The following is a 22,593-nucleotide window of genomic DNA, read 5'->3' as shown; positions in this document are numbered from 1 at the left end:
TCTTGGATGTTTGCCTTTCTCACCCTGCTTATATTTCTAGAACAGTTTTAATTTACCAATTATGCCTACATTATATCCAATCATGTGGATGGAAGCTGAAATAAGAACGAAGAAACAGGTCTTCAATAATCTTAAATATTTTCATTTCATCTTAATATGTCATGTAAAATTAATTGTCTATCCATTTGCCAGGCTTACTACTGAGTTTTTAAATTGAGATGCATTTTTATTCCTGTTTGTTTATCAGCCACTGCCTGCTCTCCAGCCAAATGCAACAATGCAGAGTAATCAGATTTGGCAGCCCAAGTGCTGGCTGTCCACTGCTGCAGCCACAATGTTTGCTCACTGTCACTCCAGTCACAAAGGATTTAGTCCAATTGTGCTACACTGGTCCATATAACACTGATTTTTCTACCCCTCCCACCCTTGAAACTTTCTCCTACCCACTCCTCTTAGAAAACAAATATAAATTTGTTATGTATATATATATTTAAATTACAATAACTATTAATCACTGCAATTGTTTTAGGCTAGTTGCCTTTTTCTCTCTTTGTATTAAGGACAGAAACATAGAAAGTGGCATAAATGAGGATAAGACTGAAGGACACTTCTTGATCCACATGGAGCACAGTGCCATCCAGGCTGCCAAAAGGACAGATGCTCTTTGCTTTGCTGCTGAAAAACAGTTTCTGTCTTCTATGAAATGAAATCCAAACTGTGTCTTTAGCTCCAGTAAATACCCACCAGGGATGATCAGCCTTTTCCTTTGTAAGCCCTATCCGTGCACAGCACCTTGCTCACTCACTCCAAAAGCCAGACTGCCATCTCTCCCAGCCCTTCTCCCCCACTCTCAATTTTCTGTTCTTTAAAAACTAAACTCAACCAAACTGCTGTGTTTTCTCAAAGTCCATCTTTGGGATACTAAACTCCAACCACATTACCACTTGCCTGTATTTCAAATGCAATTCTACAACATCAGCAGACTTAGACCAGCTCAGGTGATTTTCTCCAGTGACAGATGAAGAAACTCTCAAACTTCTGTACAATTTTTTGATTAAAACCTTCTTTCCTTTACTTAATGCAATTCAACATTCAGTGGGTTCACACTGCAAAAGAGACTGCTTGAAATCATCTGCAGGTCAGCCAGTGGTCTCCCCTGAGTAAATTCTGCTTCCTTGTTGGTTTTTCCCAGCTGCTCTTAAAGCAGCATTCAATAAAATCAAATTCCCGTGTTTTAATATCACACAAGAACTTTACACATGTACTGTAGCACTGTTTGCATCAGGCACACTGGATATCATTCAAAGAGGCAAGAGCTCTTTGTTAACTATAAACCAGTTAATACTTGAAAAATTTCATCTAACAAACCCTCTCCAAATCCTCACACAATTTGCTATGAATGTCAGCATCAGTAATACAACTACTGTTTTATTTACCAAAATAAAAGAGCACATTATCAATGTCAATGACTCCTGTATCAATGACTAAATAACATTTCCCTACAAAGCAGAGGTTATAAAACACCCTGCATGTCATTTGTCACAGCAGGACTTGCAAAGGACACCAGAAGGTGACTTACAGTTAATTCTGTCTTTACTTTTAAAATCTATTAAAAATCTATCCATCTCCATGGTAACTCAAAACATATATTCCTCCCACACAATTTGATTGATAGTTCAGAGGTTTTGTTTTATAGTCAATCTTTTGTTTGTTTGAAAATACATAAAAACTGTCTAGTTGATCCTAATAACCCTAAATGATACCATAAATCTGTCTGTGGCACTCATTGAAAGGTACTGCACCTATGGCTCCTTGTTATACTGTTGTTTAAACCCAATAAACTGCCATAGCATCCTGTGCTCTTCAAAGCAAAATAACTTTCAAATCAATTCTAATAGATTTTCATGGTATAGACTTGCTTACAAACAAATTTTATTTTACTCTCCTAAAAACTTACACCTATTTTAATTCCTTAGAGCTCAGAGTCTTCCACAAATCACTAGGAGAAACTGACTACATGAAATTTCTTAAAATTAAGGAAAGAAAAATAATAATTATGGGAACCTTTTATAACCTTAAAGTATGAAGCACTTGAACTGAGCTTCAGCAAGTCAGTGCTAAGGGGAGAAGTACTGAAATGGATTGCATTTTATAGCAGGAACCTAATAAATATTAAGTGCAATTTCTACATGAATACTGCTCTTCTGAGGAAGAAATGTAGAGAGAGGTCATGACATCCACTAAAGACCTCCAAGAAACCATAGTTAATAAATTGATGTAAATTCAAGTCAATTTGACACAGCAAGAGAAAGGCTTCTACTCAACTTTTCAACACACTCAAGCAGCAAAAGCCTCTGATTTTACCTACAAAACCTTCCAATTGCCTAAGATAATGAGCAGGTATAAATCACACTGTGACACTTTTACCCTGAGGTCTTTATTCTGGTCCCCACAACTCCAGAAAGATGGGACAGACTGGAGCAGGTCCAGGGGAGGGGCACAAAGATGATCTGAGGGCTGCAGATCCTGGCCTGTGAGCAAGGACAAAACCAGCTGGGTCCTTTCTCCCTGTGAATGCCATCCCAGCACAGAGCATGGAGGCTCCTGTCCATGAGGACACACGGGGAAAACACAAAGGGCAATGGGTGTAAATTGCACCAGGAGAGTTCCCATCCCCATGTAGGAAACACCTTTCAATACAAACAACCTTCCCTGGATATGGACAAGGTGCTCCATAATCCCACGCAGGATCCCGCTCTGACAAAAGGCTGGGCCAGATGATATTTCAAGGTCACTTCCAACCTGTAACATCCCATGGTTTATCTCCAGCTTCCCTCTCCGTGAGTAAAGATAAATGATGATAAAAATATCCACCTTCAGCATACAATGCTCAAGTGTTCATTATTCTGCATTCTCCAAATCATTCTGCACACGCCCATCACGACCCAATCAAGAAAAATCTTCAACTATTTTCTAGCAATCAAATCACAAATCTGCTAAAAGCCTCAGATTCAGTTGCTAAGCAATGAGATGATTTCTCAGTGCACTGTTCCCTCTGAGGAACTGAAGAACTAGATGCTCCTGGAAGTGGAAATATTTACTCCTAATTTCCATTATATGCTGTGCAGCACTTAATGAGACTGTCAGCTGCCCCAAACTCCCATCTGAGCTCCTGGTCACTCCATCAAGAGTCATCCTTCACTCCAAACACAGAAAGATATAAAAATCTCCATAGCACTGCTGAACACTATTATCCAGAGTCCTGTCTTCTTAAGCAGGAACTCTGAGTCTCTCTGTTAATGTCAAGTGAGGCCAGACAAGCTCTTCAGATTCTTTTAAAATTACTCACAAACCTGAACAATCATCCTAAAGGAATTTTCCTTCAAGGTAACCTTGAAAATGACATGAAAATGAGTAAGAGGGCCATGTATACAACCAGTACTGCTTCTGTACATCTGCCTTGGTACAAATACCTCATCTTTCCAGGAGTCTGCTTGCACAGAATTTAAGAGTGTATTTAATATGCTCAGCCTTGACTTGAAGAAATTCTGTTCCTTGAAGGGAGACCTTCTGATACAGCACATCCATTTTAGGTCATGTCACATTTTCTTCTGCCTACATACTTCAGAAAATGCATCAGCAATTCCATGTTTAATCAGATGTAGAGCAAAGCACATCTCACTGAATAAAAATGTCTCCTAGAACACTCCCCATAAGAGTAAACTACCTTAGTGATTCAGTGAATGGCATTTTCCAAGATGAGTTTTAACTAGTGCTTCAATTTTAGGGACACCCAAAACCACCCAAATCACAGAGCTGCAACTGCACCAAGTCCTGCTACCCACTCTGTTCCTTAATAGGATCCCTCAGGAAATTTAAAAGGAGTCAGTGGGAAATTGGTTTCACACTGAGCTGGCAAAAATTCCACCTATTCTCAACACCATTAGGCCTTCCTGCTGAAAGTGGACAAGAAGTCACCCCACACATCCCCCACTCCTCCTTGGATAAAAGTAACAAATTAATGTTATTGATCTGACCAAACTCTAAATTGGCAATTATGCTTGGTCTCTCCACAGTCATCTGGTCTCTCAACAGAAATAGTCCTCACATCACAACTCAGACTCTGAGGAATTTTTTTACAGTTAAAATAGCTGCTGTGCACCAACAGCGAGTTTCAGTGATCTCCTTAGCTGACTTAAAAACTCACAGGAGTCTTGTTTGACCTAATTAACAAAAGCTTACAGAGAACTTGCAGATCCTTTATTTAGAAGTAGTATAAAAATAACCAATCTTATCAACACATACAGGGTAAGAGAGAAAGTTAACAACCTTACTGGTATCATTTTGCTGTCTCAACAGAAGTCAGGAGACTGGTGTGGGCAACTACCCGAGAGCTGCACACACCCATTCCACTGTGACAAATGCAATTTTGCATCTTTATCCACCTCTGGGCCTAAATAAGGCTCCTCAAGGTTTGGTTTTGCTTTTCTGCTCTCTTCCTTGTCCCTTTGGAGAAGGCACCAGAACAGGCTCAGCTGCTCACAGTGGTACACCAATAATCTCACTTTTCCTTTCTCCTCCACTCCAAATGAAGTACAGGATTGGGGAAGGGAATCACTGGCATCTTTTGCTTATTGCCTTTGCAATACTGGGCAACAATAAGTAAAACCCTCCTCTACATTTCTTAGGCTTCCACAGAAGGACACAGTTATGGTGTCCAAATGAACAGAGAGTATTAGAGCCAGGCAAAACAACTACTGACAGTACTGAAACACATGAGGGTGTGCAAACACACACACATCTGGCCAGCTGTGGCTAGCAGTAACCCTACCCACATTAGCACCAGCTCCAGTGGCTGCACAGTACAGATTTTAAATTCTGAGATCCACACTCTCAGTGAACTCCCTCCCAATGATTTTTACAATAGCAGTCAAAGTAAGAAAACCCAAACCAAGTAGGTCAAATAGAGCAGTGGGGTTTTTTGCCAGAAAGTAGCAACCAAATCTCTGTTTCAGTGCTCATCTCTGAAGCCTGGATACAGATCAGAAGGCAAAGAACTGCTTTCCATTTTCCAGTGGCACAACATTGCCTTGTCTGCACACAGATTACACACTGAAATAGGGGAAATGTGCTCTTCACAGAGAATCACAGAATGGTTTGGGTTGGAAGGAACCTTAGAGCTCACCCAGCTCCACCCCCACCATGGGAAGGGACACTTTCCCTTGTCCCAGGCTGCTCCAAGCCTCTGTCCGACCTGGCCTTGGACACTTCCAGGGATGGGGCAGCCACAGCTCCTCTGGGAAACCCGTGCCAGGGCCCCAGCACCCTCACAGTACAATTCCTTCTCCTTGTATCTAGTCTGAATCTGACCTCTTCTCATTTAAAACAATTACCCCTTGTCCTACCACCATGGGCCCTGCTAAAAAGTCTGTCCCCAGAACCATAAAAGTACTAGCATCTTTACTCCTTTATTAAATAATAAATATTTAAGTTCTATTCCTAATTACTCAATCTATTTTAAAATAGATTATTTTTAAGTAAGCATAGAATTTTTAACAAGGTTATAGTTTTTTGGTAAAAATCCCATCCTATATAAATAACAGATTCTGAGAGTTTCCATCCAAGTTTTATTTCTATTGCTTTCCAATTGGAGAAAAACCTCTAGCATTTTCAAAAAAACTTGCTGTTTTGTCAGTATTTAAAGAGTTATATGATCAGAATCCAACTGCTTAGAGCATAATTTGTTATCACAGTAAAGCAAACAACACATCATACATCTTTCTATTTCAAATTCATTTCAGGCACAGCCCTTCCTCTGTGAACTCATTATGGACAAATGCCTTTTTCTCCTCAGACTAAAACTTGGCTTTCACTTTGATAGCAAAAATTTCAAGAATATCACAGCCCTGTGCAATGCAATGATCTCAGGCTAACCGTCTTAATACATATTTCTCAGAAATCTAAACCAAAATTGCTGCACAACTCCTGTAACTCAAACCCATCCAAGCTTCCCCACGCACAGTTTATTCCCAGTACTGGCACAGAATCTCTGTGGTCAGAAGAAAACGAGGAAGATTCCCAATATTTTACACCAACTAATTTTCTGCAACTGTCTCAAAGCTGTGCTTTACTTCACCCTCTCATTTCTCACTGTTCTCCTCCTCCCTCCAATTTTCTGTCAGCAGAACTTCCTTATCTTGGAAGAACACAGCATCCCTCTCCAGGCAGTGTTTTAATCACTGCAGGCTGCCTGGGTGTTACATCCCAGCTCCCATTGTTTCACTGAGAGACAAACACAAACCTTACAATGCACCTCAACAATACTACCAAGGTAACTGCTGGCAATTTTTAATTGAAACAAACTTGGTCTTTCAAACCACAATCCAGGTAGGGAGTTCCCCAAAAAGCATGAGATGAACATTTGAGCCTATTTAGAGATGTTCAGAGAGGCTGCTCAAGTTGTTTGGCAGCCCCACTGACCAGTGAAGGGCCCTGTGCAGGCACTGACCTACTGAGAGTGTCTGTGCAACAACCAGCACTTCAATTTCCCCTACAGTAAGAAACATTCCACTAAGCTGACTAGGCACAGCAGCATGATAAATAACATTAATTACATTTCTTAGATGATTCTTATTACAGTTTGGGAATAATAAAAATTTCTGCTGGTGCTGATCCAACAACAAACAAGGATTTCCATTTAGTCTTTCAATATATTTTAAGCTATGTCCTTACACAGCTTCCAGCCTGAACACCAAGCATAAAATTCTAGTCCCAGCTCTGCCACAGGCACCTCAGTGCACTTCTTCAGGCTTCCAATGTACAGCCCACAGATGGGACAAATGTCAGTTACCAACTTAACCATGGTGTCAGTTGTTCTGCCAGAGAAGCTGTGGCACTGTATCAGTGCAGATAAGAAATCACTGAAGGTGCTCCAACATGGGCAGCTTGGCCCAGGGAGGCTGGGGAGCCTCCATTCAGAAGGAACTGGTTGGTCCAGTCTTGTCAGCCTGGTCTTGCTGACCCTGCTTGAGAAGGCAGCTGATATCTCAAGAAGTCTCTTCCAGTCTAAACAATTCTGTGATTATTTCTATATTAGAATTCTTAATTTTGAGAAGTTTTGGGGGAAAAAAACCCCACAACACAAAACAATGTTTTTCACTCAGAAGCTCTGCCAATTTCGTCATGGGGCAGATGCCTCCTCCCAAAGTTCTATGAGAACAGTAAATTCTTTCCCCTGTTATTTAAGAATACAATAATGTTTTGTGCAATGCTATAAGAAATATAATGAGCTACAATAGAAAGCAGTCCCAGAAAGAAAAATCACTAAATGAAAGTTTATAGCTAGAGCTTTCTCTCTCCTTCCCCTCAAGGAACTGGTGTTAACAATAAAAAAAGAAATACTTTAAGTAGAAAGGAAGCTTAGCTCATTTGTAGGTAAAATGATTCCCCTTTTTCCAATTTAATACCATTGCCAATATTACTGTTGTCATCTTCAGCTGACGCTGGGGAGAGGGAGAGAAAGAAAATCTTACAGGAGGAAAACAGAAAAGATCACTTTATCCCCATTCCCAGAGAGGGATGTATATACAATGGAAAAAGGAGGAGTACTGGGTGTTGGCATCTTACTGCAGGGGTTCCATACTGTTATCTCCTTATCACAGAAGCTCCAAACCTTCCTGGTGTTTCTCATGGGCAGCTCCTCAGAGCACTGACTCTTCTCCACAAAGCAGCCACTGACTCCAGTTCCCTTCTCACCCAGCCACCCCACTCTTTTATAGCATCTTCTCATTGCTTACAGGCGTGGCCTGCTAAAGCCAGGCCTGTTCCTAATCTTTGATAACTGGCCCAGCTGCAGCTCCTTAGGGGTAAGATTACCTTCTACACTAGATTTTCTTATATTCTATCCCCCTACAACTAGATGTAAAGAGTGGTATAAAACATTATAAGTACCATGTTCCATAATCTCCTGCATTAGATCAGATGCTCCTTCCCAAGAGAACACCTCCAGGGACATCTGACCCCATAGAAGAACTGGGGCCAGTTATGATTTCATAAGAGTTGATTGCTTTTTGAAGCACAGAACACAGCTGGTTATGCTGCAGATGCACTGGACTCCAGTGGATCATTCCTGGGTTGGTTTCCTAGACATGTAACTGTTGTCACTGCAGGTTTAAATGAGGAAACAAAGCTCCTGCAGCTCTATGTAGAGGTATTTCTCTAAAGGAAGGAAATGCAAGCTTAGACCACCTACAGTTCTTGATCCTTATCCTACAGTTAAGGCTTGCAATTACTAAGCTAAAAAGAGAAAATAAAAGCCAGGAAAAAATACCTTCAAATGCTCAAGTTTTTTATCTGCTGTGTCATGGGCTTTGGCTATTAAAATGTAAGAAAAGAAGAGGGATGAAAGCAGGAGACATTATGTGGCAGCAACTGAAAATTATATAAGAAAGATGTTTATAAAACTCAACACACTTATCCTAGTGTCTACTCCTAATTTATGGAGGAACAATTGTACAAAACCTTCCATAGTTTGAGCTCTCCTTTCAGACTCCACACAATAAAACAACTACTTACAAACTGTGCTGAATAATTTTTGAAAGTCTTTGATGGGACTTGCAAAAGTATTATATTATCTCTAACATACTTAATAGCACTTGAAAATTGTTGCCTTTTTTATAACAATGAAATTTTCAGACCAGAGGGTAGAATTTCAGAACTGCAGAAAGTTCCAGCATAGTCCATGTGACCCTCACGTGATCCATTATTCTGCAGTTGGGGAGCCCCCATTAAATACAAGGAATCCAACAATTCTGATATTGATTCTGGTGGATTTTGAATGCACAAAGGCAGGCAACATTGCTCCCAGGGTATCAGAGATGTGCACACAAGCAGAGGAGCACTGCTCTTACCACATACAGCTGTTTCCAGAGCACGGCCCATTCCTGCAGCGTCGCTGTGACTTCAGTCACCACTGAATCTTCAAGAGGAACAACTGTTTCATATTGCCTGTAGAAAAACAGGGGGAAATTAGGAAATGTACCCTGGAAAAAGTAGGAAAAGAAATGTGACAGTAAAAAGTGCAGTAATTTGTAGAATTCCAGAACTTGAATTTGTTCAACATAAGGAGAATATCTTAAGGGGATCATTTTGTCTGTTGTAAAACTGAAGCAACTCCAGAGTCACAGCCACTGCTCCTCCATTATATTCCACAAGATTAAACTTATGTGAGGCATTTCCTGGTTACCTGTCCAAAAGATGTAATTTCATTCTAATCAAGGTCAATGAAAAGTTTTCATTACTACAGCATGTTAAATTAACTTGCCTGTAAAGTGGGGTCCTTCACTAATTTTTCCCCCTTTCAACAATGTTAGGCAGTATCAAAACCACCCAAAATACCTGCTGTCTACTAACATGTCCTATCCAGAAAGCATTTTCAATATTGCAGATGAAATCTGAGGGATCTATCCTCTAATCAAAAGAATAAAACTTGTTCCTTTGTGCTAAACCATTAAAGGAGAACTACGAGTGGCTTGGACTGAAAGGGACTTCAAAGCTCGTGTCATTCCACCCCTGCCATGGGCAGGGACACCTTCCACTGTCCCAGTTGCTCCAAACCCCACCCAGCCTGGCCTTGAACACTTCCAGAGATGGGGCAGCCCCCACTTCCCTGGACAAACTATGCCAAGGTTTCACAATCCACAGCCTAAAATGTCTTCCTTAAATGTAATCCCACCATCCCCTGACTGCTCCAGACCCTGCCATGGCCCTCTCCCCATCACCTCCCAAGCTCCCTTCAGCTGCTGAAAGGGCACAAGCAGCTCTGTGCAGTGTTCTCTCCTCTCCAGCCCCACCTCTCCCAGGCTGCTCCAGCCCTGGGGACAGTCCCTGTAAGTCCTAGGGACATTTGGGGAGGGCAGGGGCAGTGAGCAGGGCTGTGTGGTGTCAGTGAACACCACCTGCCAGCTTCAACACATGCTCTGTTATTTCATAAGTGCTAAAAATGGCACTTGAAATATATTCTGAAATAAAGAATTTTCAAACAAAACCTGACATAACCATGCCCCTCTGGTTCAGAACTGCATTACATTCTGTTGTGTCAGTCGGTGCACGAGGCTTTGATACTTCTGAACAGTAAATCAGCTTTCCTAGTAAGTACCTGAACTGGTTGCCCTTCACAAACTCTAAACTAACATCAAGGACTAATTAACTCCACATCTCAGGGAGCTGCTCCTTCCCCTAAGGGCAGTACACATTAGGAGTGGTTATTCTATGCAATATATAGCATTTTATTACACCCCAAAATGATGAAGCATCACTACTGCAGCTGCCCTTACTGAGGCCCTTTGGGAACAAATCTACACTTCAAGACAACCAGAAGTCACCTGTTTTTCTACAGGTAGTTCACTAAGAGCCATTTAATACATTTTATCTTCCCCATTTAATTTGTTGCCTTAGGTCACTGTCTGAAACACTGCAATTAGAAATCTCCCCACAGCAGCCTTTATCTGGAATATGCAAGTAAAAGCAGCAGTGAAAACACAAGATATTGATTTCAGGAGTCTCAGTCAATCTCACAGGAAACTTTGCAGGTCCAGAGCCCCCAGTCAGTAACTTCCCTGACGTGACATTTCCAGCAGTGTTGTTATTCCCATTAACTGAAACAAACCCACTGCCAGCAGCACGTGAATGCAAACAGAGAAGGGCAGAAGCTTTCAGCAGTGCACTTCAGTCACTCTCTGGGTGAGGTGGGGAGGGCTGGATCCTTTGGAAAACACTCAAGGTAACACAGGTACAACTCAAAATCTGAAGGTAAATGAAATGGGCTGTCTACTGACTGCTGCCTCCATAACAAATAGGGAAATACAGTATTCTGCCAGTGAGAGAACAAGCAGAAATGGAAGAATATAAGTAGAGTTCTTTAAATGCATGTGTTTCAGATGAAAGCTCTAAAGTTACAATATTATGAGCCAAAGCAAACAAGAGTAACCATCAGACCTGATTCTTGCTATATTAAAAACAAACAAGCCACCTCCCAACTCTGTAGAATTACATTTAATTTTCAAACTCTCATACACACAAAAAAATACTAATAAACTAAAATATCTCTGTAAATTTCAATAATTATTTCTTTGTTTCCCTTCTAGATAAAAAGCACTGTAGCTTCTTAAAAAGAAAGAAAAATACTCACCCTCTGTTACTGACAATTGCCTTTTTTAAGTGAATGTAATTTGCAGGAAAAATCCCCTGCAAGAGAAAAAATTCAGTCCATTAGAAAAATACATTTGCAGTTTTCAGCATTGGTAACCTATGCCACAATAAATAACTGCCAATATATCTGTTAAGAACCCCCACAAACAATAATTGTGTCAAAGCTGCCAGTCACAACTCTACATTCAGATTAGTGACAATTGACTCTGAATCTGTCTTAGACCAGGACACCACACTGGACCAAAGCCCCACCTGGGAAGCCCAGAAAAGTGGCTCCCCTGCACTTTGCAGCACAGCACCTGCAGCTCCCAGAGCAGGCTGATGCTGACTGGGGGTGACACACACAGAGGCTTAATAAGACAAATTAAACAACAACTAAAAGCCCACCATCAAAACTGCATTGAACCCCCAAGGACAGAAGTATTCTATTACTTGCATACCCTGGAGCTGTCGGTTTTTCTCCCTTTCCAAGGAAAAGCTGCTCAAACCCACTTGGGACACCTCCAGCTATTTGTCTTCTGCTGTTCCCATGAGGGCTGGACTCTGACCTTGCCTGTGCCAGTGTGCTCTTGTGTGTTGAGATGTGGGGAAAAGGGAATTTAATCCAACCTTTTCCCAGTGTTCCTCACTCTCCCTAAAGGACACAGCCCTGAATCCTACCAGCAAAGTCTGTCAGTGTGTAAGAACAGCAACCTGCACTTCAGTGGGAAATACAGAAGCAGCATTGGAAAGCTTTGGATTAAAAACCAGCTGACAGCCTCTGACAAAAATGTCAGCAATCAAGTGTGGGCTTTCACTTTTTAGAGTTTCAAAACCATACAATTTCAAAAGAAAAATTTTTGGGGTGAGGGGTGAGGCAGGTTGAAAGGAACATTAAGTACATAAGATTCCAAATGCTAAGGAAAATTCCTTCTTGTTCATAGGCAAGACTAAAATTATAGAAGGAAAAAAGCTGAATCTAAGAGGAATGGCTTCATCAGGAAAACAGTAAACAGGCTTGCTTTCAGCCTCATGAAAATCCAGGAAGAAAAGAAATGCCACTTCACTTCCTTGTTTGGTTCACTTCTGGTTAATGCTGCTTATTTCTGGTACCTAAGAAACCAGGGAAGGTTCTCCTACAAAACTGAACACATACACAAGCAGAAGTACCAACACACACAATGACTGCAGGCATTTCATTAAAGGAGTATTGCAGTCATGTCAATGTAATACAGGTCATTTTATATTCCATAACACATAGGTAATAGGTAAACATGAGGAATCTTTAAATACAAGCAATATTTAAACCAACTGAAAAAAAATAAAGTGAAGATCATATAGAGGCACCTATTGGCATGTTTGGATACAAACATTTAAAAAAACTTAGATGTCCTCACAATCATACCAGAACAGTCAAAAAAGTTCTCCAAGAGCAAAAACAATGGGGAAAAAATGGCAAATAACCAAATGAAATGGTTAAACTGCAAAAATCTGAGATCACCCCCAACAACTTAGAAGATCCTTTTTCAACAGACTTTTTTCAAAGTTGTCTTAGATTAATGATTCAATTTATTAAATGTGTTCTTTAAAATGCTGCATTTAAGCACTGCAATATCACCCACCTCTGCTTTTCTTAGGGGAGTAGGGTGGAGAGGATCAACCTGGATCAGATTTATAAATGTTGAAAAAATTATATGTTCCATGTCAGGAAGGTTTCTGATCCTTTGAGTGACTAATGAGTATCACTCAATTTAAAAAGAAATCCAATCCTCCCACAGGAAAAAAGTTAGAGAAGAAAAATGAAAAGTTTACTGGTAAAATAGATTTAATCTGCCATTAGATTAACAAATGTACTTATGCTTACCTTGACACTTGGCTTCTTAATGGAAACACCTCTGTACCAACCTGGAACCAGATAAAACACATTATAATATTTGTGGCACTGCTGTTTTTACACAGAAGCAAACTGACTACAACTTTGCAGTTACTGAGATCATCTAAAAAACCAGCTGTGCCTCACATAGGTAAAATTTTTACAATATTTTTTGTTAGGGCTTTTTGTAAAAATTACTTTTGTTTTGTTCTGCAATAATGACAAACCCTTAACAACCAGCAATGCTCTTGTTTCTTCCCATCAGGAATAAAAGCAGATTAGCTGGTTCTCATACTAATAATCCTTAGTCACTGTGGCAAAGATTCCTTCAGCATTCAGGGAAGAGCCTGCACTGAACACTTTTCTTCCAGCCTAGCACATGAGTCTTGTTGCAGTGCTTATCTTGACAAAATCTTCAGAAACCTGTAAAAGCCATTATCATACATTTCTAATGTGCTTTAAACAAATATAAATTCTTTGCATGTGTCTAGTCTTACATATGGCTGAGTAGAGAACAGGCTTTAGGATCTAATTTACACATCCCATTATAATTCTTGTATTCCCCATCAGGAAACAGCTCCAGACAGGACAATCAATGAGCAGTAAAACACAATTTTTATTTTGTTTTAAAAAGGGAATCTAAGTCAATATGAAGTAAAATAACTGATGAATTCAAGACAACTGCAAACCTCAGTACAGAAAAAAAGTAAAAATTAAAATCCATCTTTTTCATTACACAAATTTCTCATGAAGATAGGACATAACACAAATATTTGCTTTCCTATTAGATCATTGTTTATATTTAAAAATAAACTATTGTTGTTTGGAATTCATTTTAGTTGATCAAACTTCAGGGCAATCATATCAATATAAACAAAAATGCACAAACAACACATAGAGATCCTTAACATGAGTGATTTCTAGAACTCCACACAACTGTGCCCACACCTGCTTTTGAGCAACAGATGCTGCATATTTTTAAGGTCACAGAAAAAATAAATGCATTTATCCTGTGATTCACTGTTACTAATATTAAATACAGTCTGGACCTCAGAAATAACCAGACATTTAAGCTCTAAGGCAAACAGAATGACAAACTTCTTGGTAAATGGGGAAAAAAAGTGGTTTTGTCCAAGTTTGTGAACAGACCTGTAAAAAACCAAAACCCAGTAAAGGGGGTGACCATCAATAATCTAGATCTGCAGGGTAGCAAACAAAAACCTAGCTAATTTCTGAAGCTTTTGTTCTTCATTCCAAACCAAGCTTTCAAAGTTTAAAAGCTCTGTGTTTACACAGTTGTGAAAACCAGGCAAGGAGGGACCCTGAGAAATCACCCAGCTGATCCCAGCCATGTCTCCCACTCTCTCCTCACATTCAGTCTGGATTAAACAGCATCCAATCATTTATTATCAGGGCTGCACTCCTTGTCTGTGGAAAATGATCCACACACCTGTAAAACCCAGATTCCAATGAAACTCTATTTCTACCACTCCACACAGACCCATTTGAAAGCAGTGGTGTTGCACAGGCAATTTTTTAGAAGAAATTTCTTTTACAGATCAACACTGGCCAGTAAAGCTGGAGGTAATGTGAAATTTTGGTATAGTACTTGGAAATCTGGCATATTTATGTCAAGTGGAGATGGCAAATCCTCACTGGACAACCGATTTCAGTGGCTCAGACAACACACACTCCCCTTACAACCTGAACTTTCTTTGGTTCTATTTAAATATTGGACTTGTTTTTTCTTTTGGACATCATGGAAATATTTTGTTGACTTCCCTCTTGTAGTTTTCTTCATATATTTGAGAAGCTGCTAAATTTCCTTTAATCTTATAAATCGTGCTCTCTGGATCTTACTTGTTCTTTTATTTTTACCTTTTTTAATGTAGTACAATGTTTTTTAAGTCACCTCTCTCTATTTTGAGTTTCCTTCAACTCTGTGCAAGCAAGAGACAGTCAAGGAGCTCAGCAGAAGGGGCAAGCCCCACACTGTAAAATGCACAACTCATTCTGTATCACAAAGTAAAAGCTATGGGAAAAGGTACAAGGCTTTTTTAAAGGCACATTTAGAAAATTGCATCTGCATTACATTATTCCCTAAAAAGAACTAAACCTGCATTCTGGAATTAGTCTTAAACACATTAATTTTGATGTACTCATTTATCTTAAAGAGCATTTGTTTTGGAGGATTTAATGACAATAGTCATCAGGCCAAGGCAGGTGCTTCACCTAATTGTGACCCCAGCTTGCACTCCTGGTCAGACACAACACTGACCAACAGCTTTGGGTGTCACTGCACTGCAAACAATAACTGCTGATATTTCTGAGTTATGGCATTTAGTGACACACGGTCTTCAGAGGGCACTGACTGCACAGAAATGGTGAAGATGGGATTTCACATCAAGAAGCAGAAAAACACAGCTATAAAGTGACAAGAATTTTGTGAAAAAATGAATGTGAAACAATGATCATGCCTGCAGTGAGGCTGGGTGGGGACACAGCTGAGATGGCTGACCTGGATCAGCCAAAGGGATATTCCATACCACACACTCATCTGGCACAAGAAAACCAAGAATTAGTCTATTAAAAATGCCACTCTAAAACTCCCTGTACCTGTGGAAATCCAGTGGGGGAACTTGAAGCCACATTAGAGAATCTGCCAACTGTTGGACAAAGACTGAAAACTCCTCTTTCCAAAGGTGTGACACATTCAGGAGTCTCAGCAATAGTGCAGCCCTAGTTAAGTTGCAAAAGTAGCTCTGGGGCAGTCCTGCACACCTCAACCTCTTTAGTTCAGTGACTGGAAGAGCTACCAGTGATTTTTGATCTTTACTTGAAAGTGTGTTGAATGAAACCGGATATTCTCTCTAAAAGCCATCGCACAACCTTTTTCAGATTTCCACTTAATCCACAAGAGGTCTGTCACGTGGAAACAGCTCATCCTTTAGAGGACTCAGTAACAAAAAAGCAAAAGGGTCCTAATTGAAAAATATTGATCTACTCTTCAGAAAAATAATGCTCAAGTATCAGTGTTAAGTAAAGAATCATGAGCTGCAGACTGTAGGAAAAAAGAAATTCTGCATGTAATTTCTTGACAAACAAAATTCTGAAAATAAATTATGTAACTATTTATGGTAAATCCTAAAGCTAAAATTTGTTCTTAAATAAAGTACTGCTAGTAGAATCTGCTACAGGAACTCAAGCATTCCTTGTCCTACAAAAAATAAATGTACTTGGCAGTAATGTGAGTAACCCTCACACCTGGAGCAAAGCTGCCTGTTGCATATACAAGCCAATAAACAATTGCTTTTACCTTGTTATCTGCATGAGCACTGCTCTGCAGAGCTGAAGGCACCCCAAGTGGCCCAGCAGAGGGACAGGAGCAGAGCTCAGCCAAAGCTTCCCAAATCCCAGAGCACTGTGTGCCAGGCTGGCTGCTCTGCACACACCAGGCAGGAGCAGCAGCAGCAGCTGAATCCCTGGCCCAGCCTGGGGCCAGCAGAGCCACAGAGCAGGCTGAGAACGCTGCCAGGGCTGCACTGGCACTGGGCCACAACAGAGATGGGATGTGTCTTACTGTGGCTGGCATGGGATGTGTCTTACTGTGGCTGGCACAAGGTGCTCCTGGGCTCTGGAAGGCAACTTTCAATAACTGGGCAAGATCTGCCGCAGCAGAGAGGCTTCACTTCCATGGGCACATCCCACAAAATGCCAAGAGGGAAGAAAGAATGAAAAGGAGGGGAAAAACCAACAGGAAAATGGATCTCTCACTGGAGACATCTTCCTCAGGCCACACACAAATGACTGGGAAGGAGTCACTTTGGCCCAGGCAGCCATAGGTGAGCTCCTGCCTCAGATGGGAGGAAACCTGCAGGGCTCCCACAGCACTGACAGCCTGGAGGGGGACTCCTCCCTCATCTGTATGGAAGCATGGCAAGGGCATCACTTCTCACTCACATTGGATTCATCAAGAATTTTTTTAAGACCCTAATTGCAAGTTATATCTGCTGCTTAAGTGTTCCAAATACCAGAAACACTTATTTTGACCATGCCATCACTGCTGGAATAACTTTAAATATATTTTCTGCATGGTTTAAAAATACAATTAATAATGTACACACATGAAAACCATGTAGATAAATACTTGTGTGGCTAGCAGAATTTGCATGGGTAAGATAATATTCTTTTAACTGGTGCTTCAGGCATCAGCTGGTGTTTCCATTCTTCAGTGAATATACAAAATTCTCAAGGTAATAATTACAGTTACTGAAGTTATAGCATTTTTAATCTAAAGAAAATTGCCCTCTAGCAATAAAAACAAATGGACAAAACAGACATTTTAAATTTAGTCTGAATGCCTCTAGTTCCTGACAGCCACTGCCTGTGGCAGGGCAATGGCCACGTGACTCAAAAGACAGAATGTTCTTCAGAATGCACAGTCCAAATGAGTATTTCAAACAAGGAGTGTGCTCATACTTTGCCACTTGACAAAAGCAAACTCCATCTTTCAGCATTTCCAGTGCCACACTAACGCCCCTCTGGCTTTAGTGCAGCAGAGCAGAGAGCTCCATTGGTGTCTCAGTTCTCCCTCAGTGCCAAGGCCACAGCAGAAGGGCTCAGAGAGGGGCAAAGCTGTGAATGACAAGCACAGGTCCAGGAGGTGCCTGATGAACATTTCCAACCTTTGAGTAAGAGCAGTGGAGGATGTGAGGGTCCTTTGTGAAAGCAGTAACACCAAACCTCCCTGGCAGCCCCTCGTGCTTTACAGATGGTGTGTGTTTGATGGAACCACGGGTGGAGCCCTTGGCAGCTGCAGAGGAGAGGCAGGTACCAGGGCCATGAGTTTATTTACTGGAATAGTGGGCAGGCTCTTTGTCAGACTTAGGAAGGGCTAAAATCCAGTGATTTACATATTTGTGGTTTGGTATGAAGGCACACAGAGGAGCAGGCACACAAATTTGGGGAAATCCAAAAGTTCCAATTTCAAGCATGTAAACAAGATCCAAACAAAAAAAAAAACCTTTATTTCACTCTATTTCATTTAAAAAACACACAGACAACCACAATACTTTCTAACATGTTATCAGTTGGTAGTTATATTTATATTTATTAACCTTAGAGATAAATACCTGTATGTGGGTGTGTGTGTATGCACCTACATTTGTTTCTTTACTCTGCAAATATCTATAAAACTTAGCTGCAGTGATACCCAGAATCTTGAAATAGGAAATTCCCTCCTCTTTCATTCAATTGCTCTAAAAGCAGGGATTGCTTCTTACACCAATCACTACAGAAGAGCACTTGCTCTTTTATAATACAAATACAGTTATTCAGTAAGTTATTATGATTAAAAATAAGCACATTCACAAGTACAGCTACTCTTTGAATCTTTGTCAGCCTTGAATTCTCCGTTGAGTCTCTGAAATCATAGCTCACATCACTAAAAGTTTTTGTGCATGTGAATCTTTCCAACCCAGACAGAAAAATCCCTGCTGCAGACAATTATGCATAAACTATTCAAGAAGTGAAGCTGGAACAGCAATGGATCTCCTGTGACTCTCACAGCAGTGACCCTTATTTTGTGTGGGTTAACATTATTTTATCCAGCCTGTCTACACAAAAGAATCCCCAGCAAAGACTGCACAAGTAGAGGACCCTGTTAAACAACCACTTAGACAAGAATGCTTAAAAAGCAACTGCTTTTTTTTCCTCTTTTAAGAGTCTGCTTTGCACATTTAGTGTGCTTTTTTGCATAATTCACACATGCAAGAGCTGCAGCACAGACCATCTGAATATTCAGATGAGTTTCATAGTGTGGAGTTCCAGATGTTATTATCAAAATTAATCTATCTTTTTATACACAAAGTCCATGGTAAAGGCACCTCAACCAAAATGACAGGATGGAGGGCTTCAAATGCAAAACCAAAAAAATTCTGTACAAACCATCTTCCATCAAGGAAAACCCTGTCTGAGACCTCCTTTCTCAGCAATTTGAAGACTGGCATGAATTGCTTTTAAGGAATCATTCTCAAAACTACCAGCAAAGGAAATATTCAAAGCCTAATTATTTTAACACTGTAAAGACAAGTTGGATTATCCACTTGTTTTTCCATAAAAAACCTGCTCCTTGGAGATCATGCTTTTATTTTCCAGTTTTATACATTTCCCAGAAATGGTTGGAAAATACCATGACTGCTTCAGTCATACAGTGTTTAATTCCCTTTGATTTATCCCATCCTAAGCAAAGGGATATTTTTTCCTGAGCTTGCACCACGTTCTAATTTACAAGACCTGGTAGAATAATTACAATCTGCCCTCAGTGTGTGAGCACAGCTTAGCCCACCAAAGCATTTGTGGTTTATAAAAAAGCATGGGATTGTTTACAGCAAGCTTCTTTGTGGGCAATTTTCTCCACTGCACTGCAAAGCCCTCATTGAAGAGAATTTTTACAAACATACCTTACTAGAAAAATTAGCATAGAGAAGGTGACTTTTTGTGATGAGTTAAGTCAGTGGGAAAACAAACACCTGAGTACAAGAAAAAGCATCAAGAGCAAAAGACAGTTCCAGGCATGAGAGGCAAAGCAGAGCTTGCAGAAGGTCTGGGGAGCAAGATTAACACTGGAGATGAAAAATTACTTTAAACTGAACAAACAAAAACCCACATCTACAACTTTGTGGAATGTTAATTTGGAATTCAAATTTGTGGATCTGGGTTTTGAATTTGTTCAGCACTTCAGGAATAAGGTTACATTATTCCACCTCAGACTACAGTGAAACATGTACTGTTACTGTGTCTTGTCAACCTATTTTTCACCAGACACGTTTTACAACACTTGCTTGAACGTTAGGATAAGAATAATTTTCCTTTTACATAGAACTTCAATCACATTCTTCATTGTGAATAAAGCAGAGCATTAGGACATTCGATTTATTCACACACAGACATCTTCAGCCACATAAGAACTATAAAATTTACAATGGCATTTTGCTTTAAGTACAAAAATACACATCAAAAATAAATTCCGAAAAATCCCCCTAAACCCATATTTTTTACATTTTTTCTGATATTGCAAATCTATTTAGTAACTAATATTTTCCACCTGCTCAGATGTTTTTAAGTAATTAAACTGATACACTTAATAGAAATGCATAACAGTAACACTGAGAAAATACAGTAAAAAAAAGATACTGATTCTGTACTTTACATGATGAAAATTCAGTGTAAGACCCAGTTACAATACAACAATCAGGTCAGGGTTCAAGATTTTCTGGACAGATGGTTAACTTCAAACACACTGACCCCCTATCAGACTGGATTAGTGCCAAGAGCACTCAGCCTTTCCTACGGAAAGTGGGTCAGAGTAGGTTTTATTCAAGTGCTTTGATTTGATGCATCATGATTCCCAAAGAACTTATTAAAATCTGCTAGATTAAGATATTGGTATATTCTCACATGGAAAATGGGGTTCCTTCCTGGCCATCACACTTACCTTCACATTTCTCCAGGATCTGGACAGTTTCACCTAGTTCCAGGACCAAGCCCTGCGGAACAGTTCCTCGGAAGCTGCATATCACTGGAGGGTGGGGAAAGAGAGAGAGAGACATATGAGGCTTGGATCTTTGTGTGAATTTTCTTCTAAGCATAGCCCTTTAGCTCACTCCCTGCATAAAAATAGCTCTTACATAGCTGCCCAGAAAACCTGTCAGCCAACTTTTCCTCATCAGGTGTGTTTATTCCGGCCCTTATCGGAAATTAAGCTCAACAACACCATAAAAGCTGAGCTTTTAAAAATATTTTTAAATTAAGCAAGGCTTGTAATCACTTTAATCAGCAACCTCTGATTTATATTGCATACAAAGATTTCCTTGTCTCACAATTCTTACTCTACTCCACAACCCATCAATGGAACAGGCTGCCCAAATTGCAGAGATTAAAACAGGAAATCAACTCCAGCAATTACTTTTCTCCAAGCTGAAACTATTTCAAATATAATCTGTGCATCTAATAGACTGCAAAAATCCTATGATACTATATATTATATTTAAGCAGACATACAAAAGAATCCATAAGAATCTGTTCTTTTCATAAGCACTAACATGATAGCACATCTTACTTTTCCAGGTATCCTTAATTTTCATTAACCAGGGAAAATAAGAACCTATCTTAATGTTTCAGAAAATATTAATACAATAAATAAAACCACTAAATTAAACCTGTTTTTTAAAAGAAGTTTTAAGTATTCACGGTATATAATGATATATTCTTCAGCTATATTTATCAAAATGCAAGAGGGACACGGACATGGGCAGTTCCCTCAAACAAGGGGGAGTTGCAGGTAAGGTCCTGCCTGCCCCCAGGCCCAGACTGAACGCAGCACTCCAGTCCTTGCTCCGGGTAAACACACCCAGCAGAGCTCCCCTGTCCCCTCCACACCCCGGAGCATTCCAAGTGGAATTCCACGAGCAGAAACAGCGACCCCCAGTGGGCACCATCCCCTTCTCCAATGAAGGTGGGCATTCACTCCCCTCCAGCGGTGGTCACGGTGCTCCCATGTGATGGAGGCACATTTGTGCATTGCACAGAATATTCTGAGTTGGAAGGGACCCAGCAGGATCACTGAGTCCAACTCAAGTGAACGGCCCAGGAGTTCCCAGCACCACGCTCCAAGCAGCTGAGTCCAGCTCCTCCCTAAAGATCCTCCCATGCCAAAGCCATGAGTCCCTTCTGACTGCCAGGGAGCTGAAGAACACCATGGAACCCAGGACTGCCACCTGCATTATGTACCACAAGGTTGGGCTCTTGAACCTTGGATTTCTAAGAAATAATGAGAAATGCAGATACAAAACTTCCACCAAAACGAAACTGCATTTTAACCCTTTGCACACACTTCATAATGGGCAAGGGAAAGCAAGAACAAACTACACCCATCAGGCAAACACCCACATGAGGCCAACACAAGAAAGAGTGAAAGAAAGATCTAAAGGGAACCAAATGGCACCAAATGCTTGCATTTCCCCAGTTGTGGGATCTCAGCACCTCAGGACTGAGGTGTCACCGAGAGCACCCTTGGGGGGCTCGGGAGTCCTGGAATGTTGCCAGCAGTGTCTGGTGGCTGGACTTTGATCCTACACAGGAGACGACACCTGTATGAGGATAGGAGGGTTTCACCGGGGTGAATGGTGAAGGGATTGGTTAATTAGAGAGTGAAACACAGGGTTTAGGATTTCTGTACAGGGGGGTTTAGAGAAGTAAGATGGAGGAATTGGGGCGTGTCCTGTCCTTCTTCTTCTTCTCCTCCATCTTCTGTGGTGATGGTGGCACTTTGGGATTGGTCATTACTAAAAGTGCACTGGGCAATAAGGGTGAAAGGTATTGGGGAAAAATGATAAATATTGTACACGTAACTTTGGGTATAAAGATAGGTGACCGCCCGGAGGGCAGGGAGTGTGCTCATGGCTGGCTGCTGAGCAGAGCTCTGTCGGGCCGAGAGAAAATCTTTTAGATAAACAATTAATAAACACCGAGAC

At 40.6% G+C, this 22,593-nt stretch overlaps 1 protein-coding gene across 14 annotated transcripts in view; it reads right to left on the bottom strand.

The window, feature by feature from the left end:
• Positions 1 to 22,593, bottom strand: part of DOCK3 (dedicator of cytokinesis 3) — a 187,548-nt gene that overhangs the window by 146,961 nt on the left and 17,994 nt on the right. For all 14 annotated transcript variants that reach the window (XM_064723947.1, XM_064723948.1, XM_064723950.1 and 11 more), the window contains exons 2-5: positions 20,556 to 20,639; positions 13,052 to 13,092; positions 11,189 to 11,244; positions 8,910 to 9,006 (exon numbers count right to left, since the gene is read on the bottom strand). In XM_064723947.1, the coding sequence (XP_064580017.1) occupies positions 8,910 to 9,006; positions 11,189 to 11,244; positions 13,052 to 13,092; positions 20,556 to 20,639 (278 nt within the window). The remainder of the gene's footprint in view (positions 1 to 8,909; positions 9,007 to 11,188; positions 11,245 to 13,051; positions 13,093 to 20,555; positions 20,640 to 22,593) is intronic.

Source organism: Zonotrichia leucophrys, chromosome 12, assembly GCF_028769735.1.
Source record: "Zonotrichia leucophrys gambelii isolate GWCS_2022_RI chromosome 12, RI_Zleu_2.0, whole genome shotgun sequence".
In the NCBI taxonomy this organism is placed as follows: domain Eukaryota; kingdom Metazoa; phylum Chordata; class Aves; order Passeriformes; family Passerellidae; genus Zonotrichia; species Zonotrichia leucophrys.
The sequence above is the reverse complement of the archived record's forward strand: the minus strand, read 5'-3'. Positions and strand labels throughout refer to the sequence as shown.